General features: G+C 31.8%; 3 protein-coding genes across 3 annotated transcripts in view; 1 reads left to right on the top strand and 2 right to left on the bottom strand.

Moving 5' to 3' along the window:
• The window catches only part of LOTGIDRAFT_180671 (hypothetical protein), a gene marked incomplete at both ends in the record, with an annotated part of 11,357 nt that extends 9,218 nt beyond the window's left edge, over positions 1 to 2,139 (bottom strand). The window contains 4 exons of the mRNA XM_009055815.1: positions 309 to 431; positions 597 to 668; positions 894 to 1,041; positions 2,108 to 2,139. Coding sequence (XP_009054063.1) covers positions 309 to 431; positions 597 to 668; positions 894 to 1,041; positions 2,108 to 2,139 — 375 coding nt within the window. The remainder of the gene's footprint in view (positions 1 to 308; positions 432 to 596; positions 669 to 893; positions 1,042 to 2,107) is intronic.
• A 546-nt stretch (positions 2,140 to 2,685) lies between these two features.
• Positions 2,686 to 3,721, bottom strand: LOTGIDRAFT_175189 (hypothetical protein; the record flags this gene model as incomplete). Its single annotated transcript, XM_009055814.1, has 2 exons — positions 2,686 to 2,908; positions 3,429 to 3,721. The coding sequence occupies 2 exons, from the start codon at positions 3,719 to 3,721 to the stop codon at positions 2,686 to 2,688; spliced, it is 516 nt and encodes a 171-aa protein (XP_009054062.1).
• Positions 3,722 to 4,488: 767 nt separating this feature from the next.
• LOTGIDRAFT_175188 (hypothetical protein) lies at positions 4,489 to 6,833 on the top strand (the record flags this gene model as incomplete). The annotated part of the gene is made up of 2 exons (XM_009055813.1): positions 4,489 to 4,501; positions 5,188 to 6,833. 2 exons carry the CDS (start codon positions 4,489 to 4,491, stop codon positions 6,831 to 6,833), a joined length of 1,659 nt encoding a protein of 552 aa, XP_009054061.1.
• Positions 6,834 to 7,801: the final 968 nt, after the last annotated feature.

Raw genomic sequence — 7,801 nt, 5'->3', positions numbered from 1 at the left:
TAACGTAAATGATTGTTAAAATATATCGATAAAAAAATAGATATTATATAGATATTTATATCACGGACTAGAAAACTATCAGCAAGTTTGAAGTAACAGACGACTGTCAACATTGTAATATCCTCTTGGTGAATAAAGATCCAACTTACTTCAGACTAGCACATAGTACCAAATACTACTGTGAGAACTTCTCTTTCAGGGAGTCCACATAGCGGATTAAGATCTCAGGTATTCAGGCTTGTCAAGAGTTCCCTACTTACGGATATTTTTGTTTTATTGTGAACACCCTCCTCCACTTAACAACAAACCTTTAGCGCCGAGTAATCAAAGAAACCAGTTTCAGCGAATATAGCAACTAAAATCATCATACCAAATAACAACATCATAGTTTCCATATCAATCCAACTGATTATAGTGTCAGTTGTTGGTCTCTGGAAGAAGAAAATAAATTCACAAAGGTTTAGAAAGCGTTAAACAACAGTATTATTCAACCAGCAGCTTTCGGCCTAGTCCAGACTTGTCTTTCTAATTGAAATAATTAGTCAAGTCTGATCTAACAAACAATAAAACCATTTGATTGTATTAGATAGACATACCTCGTTTAAAGCAGATAAAACAGCTATAGCAGCGAATGATCCAATCAGAGCAGCTACTGTTCGGTGGACCAGCTGAAAAATATAGTATGTTACTCATAATCGAATAGAATGTCAAGAAAATAATCAACGTTTACCTGAGACTATCTGACTTATATTCTGATGAAAAAAAAACTGTCGAGGGCATCCGAAATAGTATCCATTTCCATGATAAATGATAAATTAGTTAGGTAAAATTGCAAACACAAACAAATCTGAAGATGCACGTGCGTTGTCCTTATTTTAATAACTGTTACCTACTTCAAATATAATTAGAATATAAACAGTGAGCAGAATGGCGGCAGCATAGTAAACTCCATTGTGAGCTTGTTGTCCTATTGGCAAATAGGAGTATTCTATTGGTACAGGTTTATCATAATCCGTGGTCAACGACAAGTTACAGTGTATTCTGCAAGTAAGAGAAATTACAAAGTAGGGTATACCGGACTAACTACTGATCAATTGAGGAAGATTTGATTTTTGATTCAAAATTGTTCTTTAAAACAATACATTTTAATGGTTTAGTCACGACAGCTTTAAAGGCGTTAATCAATATATTGAATCTTTACTATCAATAAGGGTTGGTGGTAGCTTTAAACTCACGCATCTCCGTAGCAAGTAAATTCCTTTTCTTTGGTGACAATTTTCCCCAGTTTCAAGTTGGTTTCATTCATCACTAGATGCCACTGAAATAAACAGCGTATTTATTTTGAATTGGATTTTATAACTTATTTTTGTCATCTATTCATGCTTGATTATTCATTCATTTATTCATTTATTCATTCATTCATTTATTCACCCCTCTCCTGCAGAATAGTTCTTCTCTGCATTCTGAGATCTTTGTCTTTGTCAATTTGATGCCTGTTCATTTTTTTTTCTGGGAAGAGTGCGGCCCATTACGGACGGAGGCTCGTCAACTTGGTTCAATCAGTTCCTATGGTAGTTGAGTGACTGCAGATCATCTTGTTGTAATTGATTTGATTCACAGATCGTCGTGATAAATTTCAATTTTGGCTAATCATAAAAAATATTGAAATTCAAAAGGGGTCATAGAGAAACTTGGATGCGATACCGCTTAAATTGTACCCAAGTTAAAGACACCATCCCATCAGCAACACAAAACTGTTAATGAACTCACATTGACCTACCTGTGAAGAGTTTTGATCAGTTGGTAATTTGACTGTAACTAGATGGTCTGTCAGTTTAAAGATTGTATTGTTTTCAGGGTGGTCTGTAAACGGTCCGAGAATTCGTAGTTTAATTATAGAATGACTCTGAGTGATTTTAGATAGATAGATATCTGAAATTAAAAATAGTAAAATATCAAATTTTTCTAAAATTAATTGTATATAAATCCATTCTCGTCAGTGTTCAACAATTCATAGGTAGACCATATTGAATTTGGGAGGAACTGGTCGATATGATCATAACTCAATTTGGTCGGTCGTATAAGAAAAGCTTTGTGGCTAAAATACTGGTGATTTATTAGGTTTTCTGTCATGGACATGTTTGTTCTAAGATTTCAGTTTAGAATTGTCCTGAAAGAGACTCACCCTCGGGATGTTTGTTGGCTATTGTAAGTTGAAATGATTCCTCTTCCACCTCGGGATTGATTGCTATAATAATCTGAAGAAAGATAAGAAAAGATAGACACACGTTAATATTAAACAGATTGTGTATCGGGCACATAGAATCAATCAAACAATTGCTATTTCAATCAGACGTCTGTGGTTCCTGCAATTTCATTAAAAATGAGGTTTTGATGATGTCACTAATTGCAAATATGCTTTATCACATATAATTTTTTTTAGTAAACCTCTTTATAATCTCTTTAAGGACTATTGTTCTACATGTTAATAAATTCTTTTCATCACAGATTCCCTTCCAGCTCCTGTCTGCAGTGATTTGAGTTATTTGTAATGAAATGATCTGGAGTTTTACATCCAACTTTTCGGTGCCATTATGATGGATAACGTCATGTAATGTGTAATTAGGTAGGTTTTAATAAATTAAAGACGAAGCAGGTGTCGGATTTTCATTTCAAATGGTGACATTAAAAACTAAACTGAGTTTTGTTGGTTGGTAGACAGAAATCTGGTTTAAATAAACTTACGCTACAAACTACAACAAAAATAAACAATAGTCCACATTTTATATACTCAAACAGTTGTTTTTTATCCAATGATTTCTTCTTGTTGTATGTGGCCCATTCACTGAGCTGTCTATCCAGGGAGGTAATGCTGTTCTCTAAACCTTCCCTCTCATCCTCCACCGTCCTACAATTATGTCAATTTAATTTGATACAGGTAATGATATTCAGTTTTAAAAAACTTAGAAAATTGAATTTCTTCCACATCAACTGCAATAAGATGTAAGATTTGAACGACGTTTAGAAGCGAGGATCACAATCGATCATGTGTAATATCATATATTCCCTTGTGGGTTGTCTTTTGTTATAAAATATGCAATAAGATTTGTTCAATTGACCGGCATAGAGTAGACTACACATCAACTAGTCTTACACTCGTTTTACACACTACCTCATAAGAAGGTCGCTTTCGTTAATTTCAGTGAGTGATCGCCTACATGTTCTACTGTATGTTCCTTCAATAATGTTGTGTGACGTCCTCTACCTTAATGTTCTAATGTTCTATGTTGGGCAATGAGGGAAATTTGACAACATTATTTTTACCGTGAATATATTTCACCTAATAGGGCTTCTACCGATCTGAAAAAGTCATATCGGGTTTAAAATTAGCAGAAAATATATTGATATTCCTTAGGGCTGTTACTTACGTGGCCCCACTGTCCAATAAATAATCTAAACTAGGGCCGGGTTCTATGAATACATCGTCTTCTAGAACAGAAGGAGTGACAGAAATAGCGGGAGACTCGATCAGCTCGTTTTCTCTCGACCTAGGTTCCGGGGTGCGGCTTCCTTTTGGAGATTTACCGGTGACGGTCAGGCTGGTCGACCCATAGTCACTGTCTCGAGATAGTAGTAGAGGTCTGTTGCCCTGAGACAGGCTACGGTTAGGGTTAACATGCAGGGTTAAATTGGAGCTTGATTTTCTTCTAAACGACGGCATCTTGACTAGTTATCATGTGACCATCTTCATTCCAGAAATACTTGAATGTTGGATTCTGGAAATAATCCTAGGAAATATATATCAGAGTAGGTCTGGCTGAAATTCCGTGTAAGCAGCAATTTAGAGTTTCCGTTTGGGCTTTGCATGTTCCCTATTTTCTCAAGTTTAACAACTCAAAACTAAAAGCTATTTTCTGATCTTCAACCATAAGAAACAGTGATTGAGAGATCAAAATCAATTTTACCTTCCAGCACACAGGCGATATATCTGAACAAAAACAAAACAGACTGGGTCTGAACTTTGAACGGAGTCGTAAATACTTCACAATATTTTGCCAAAGACAAGACAATAACCTTCAATAATATCACTGATAATCAAAAGCTTCTGAATTTGTTTATTTTCAGTATTAATAAAATAAGGAAGTGTCCCTACCTTTAAACACACTGACACTGTTTCAGAAAAGAAAAGTAAACCTATATTTTGAACTAACTGCGACTGTATTTTTTTTTGACGAGATTAGAAAGTAATTAGTTCAGTATTGAGGTAATGATGATAAAATAATAGAGATGAGAGTCACGTGAGATTGGTAAATAGATAGGACTGTCAATAATAATCACTATCAATTTCACCTCTCTTTCTTATCATCATCATCATACATAATACATAAATATATATCGACAGGCCCAATATTGATATTATTGGCACGGAATTTTACAATCCCGCCATTTCAACGTGTCTAAAACTATGAAGTTATTTTTTGTGAAAAGATGTCTAATACATGTATTTCTACAATTATGAGGTCGAAATTATATGACTTTAGCTTTGTCATCGTTTTTTCTGAGTTCACCGGTATACTATATATGGGTCCTTTCCTTAGCAGTGGTGGCGCCAGCCTCCCGAGACTGGGGGTACAAATAGAGGGCAGAATGACTCGCTACTGAATTTAAAATGCGGGAACTCTGTGTAGACGTCTTGTTGCAAGGCATTCATGGAGCGTCAAAGAGGGTTCTCCTGACCACATTTTCGAAAACTTGCATTAATGTGTGCATTCTGCCACAGATTTAGGGCACAAAACGTACAAAAATCTTAAAGATATATTGCTGGTACGATTAGGGCTGCAAACCAAATTTCTATTAAAACAGAAACTGACTACGTTCTGTTTTAATATTTCTATATCGCTCTACAACTGATGTATTGGGCACTATTTTAACAGTGGTATTTCTATATCACTCTACAATTGATGTATTGAGTACTATTTTAACAGTGGTATTTTTATATCACTCTATAATTGTTGTATTGAGTACTATTTTAACAGTGGTATTTCTATATCACTCTACAATTGATGTATTGAGTACTATTTTAACAGTAGTATTTCTATATCCCTCTAAATTGATGTATTGAGTACTATTTTAACAGTAGTATTCTATATCACTCTACAATTGATGTATTGAGTACTATTTTAACAGTAGTATATCTATATCACTCTACAATTGATGTATTAAGTACTATTTTAACAGCAGTATTTCTATATAGCTCTACAATTGATGTATTGAGTACTATTTTAACAGTGGTATTTCTATATCACTCTACAATTGATGTATTAAGTACTATTTTAACAGCAGTATTTCTATATCGCTCTACAATTGATGTATTAAGTACTATTTTAACAGTAGTATTTCTATATCGCTCTACAATTGTTGTATTTAGTACTATTTTAACAGTAGTATTTCTATATCGCTCTACAATTGATGTATTAAGTACTATTTTAACAGCAGTATTTCTATATAGCTCTACAATTGATGTATTGAGTACTATAACAGTGGTATTTCTATATAACTCTATAATTGATATATTGAGTACTATTTTAACAGTAGTATTTCTATATCGCTCTACAATTGATGTATTTAGTACTATTTTAACAGTAGTATTTCTATATCACTCTACAATTGATGTATTAAGTACTATTTTAACAGTAGTATTTCTATATCGCTCTACAATTGATGTATTAAGTACTATTTTAACAGTAGTATTTCTATATCACTCTATAATTGATGTATTGGGTACTATGTTAACAGTGGTATTTCTATATCACTCTATAATTGTTGTATTTAGTACTATTTTAACAGTAGTATTTCTATATAACTCTATAATTGATGTATTGAGTACTATTTTAACAGTGGTATTTCTATATAGCTCTACAATTGATGTATTGAGTACTATTTTAACAGTGGTATTTCTATATCACTCTACAATTGATGTATTGAGTACTATTTTAACAGTAGTATTTCTATATAACTCTATAATTGATGTATTGAGTACTATTTTAACAGTGGTATTTCTATATCACTCTACAATTGATGTATTGAGTACTATTTTAACAGTAGTATTTCTATATCACTCTACAATTGATGTATTGAGTACTATATTAACAGTGGTATTTCTATATAGCTCTACAATTGATGTATTGAACATTGTTTTATCAGTGGTATTTCTATATAGCTCTACAATTGATGTATTGAGTACTATTTTAACAGTAGTATTTCTATATCACTCTACAATTGATGTATTGAGTACTATTATAACAGTGGTATTTCTATATCACTCTACAATTGATGTATTGGGCACTATTTTAACAGTAGTATTTCTATATCACTCTACAATTGATGTATTGAGTACTATTATAACAGTGGTATTTCTATATCACTCTACAATTGATGTATTGTGTACTATTTTAACAGTAGTATTTCTATATCACTCTACAATTGATGTATTGAGTACTATTTTAACAGTGGTATTTCTATATAGCTCTACAATTGATGTATTGTGTACTATTTTAACAGTGGTATTTCTATATAGCTCTACAATTGATGTATTGTGTACTATTTTAACAGTGGTATTTCTATATAGCTATACAATTGATGTATTGTGTACTATTTTAACAGTGGTATTTCTATATCACTCTACAATTGATGTATTGTGTACTATTTTAACAGTGGTATTTCTATATCAATCTACAATTGATGTATTGTGTACTATTTTAACAGTGGTATTTCTATATCTCTCTATAATTGATGTATTGAGTACTATTATAACAGTGAGTAATGTTTGTTAGTGTAGGACTGTAGGTAAGATATCTGATCTCAGGGTCAGGGGTAGAATATAAAACACAATAAAGAATTAAAGTTTTAATATGATTAAATTATTCCAAGTTTCTCTATCTGGTATTTACAATTGTCTCTAGGTTTTATCGTCTGTTATTTAGTTAAGTTTTTAATGGCATCTAAAACTTGATCTCCATTCAAACCACCCAGAGATACACTCGATTCTTTACCGAGATCTGAAATTATAGAATTAATATATAACATTATCATGTGATAATATGATACTGTAGGTTTGGTTGGTTATTGATAATATGATACTGTAGGTTTGGTTGGTTGATGATAATATGATACTGTAGGCTTGGTTGGTTGATTGATAATATGATACTGTAGGCTTGGTTGGTTAATGATAATATGATACTCTATTTTTGGTTGGTTGATGGTTCTACAATGTTGGTAGATGATAACTATGCTGGAGATATATAACTATGTATAAAATCTCTGATTGTTGTATGTGCTTTGTGTTTGTTCAGTATATACAGTATATCTTACATTAGACTTAAAGGACATTTAGAAATGAGGAATACAAACCACAAACAGAAGAAAATATTATATAAAAAACACACTTCTTTAGTAAAATATTAAATATCATTCATTATTTCAACTGATGATGACACGTTTAATTTGTGTTGAAACGTAATATTTTTATTAAAGAAGTGTGTTTATTATACAATATTGTCTAGTGTTTATTATATAATATTGTCTTGTGTTTATTCTATAATATTGTCTAGTGTTTATTCTATAATATTGTCTAGTGTTTATTCTATAATATTGTCTAGTGTTTATTATATAATATTGTCTAGTGTTTATTATATAATATTGTCTTGTGTTTATTATATAATATTGTCTAGTGTTTATTATATAATATTGTCTTGTGTTTATTATATAACATTGTCTAGTGTTTATTATATAATATTGTCTC

Source organism: Lottia gigantea (genome assembly GCF_000327385.1).
Source record: "Lottia gigantea unplaced genomic scaffold LOTGIsca_251, whole genome shotgun sequence".
Classification (NCBI taxonomy): Eukaryota; Metazoa; Mollusca; class Gastropoda; family Lottiidae; genus Lottia; species Lottia gigantea.
This window is presented reverse-complemented; position numbering and strand designations above follow the sequence as displayed.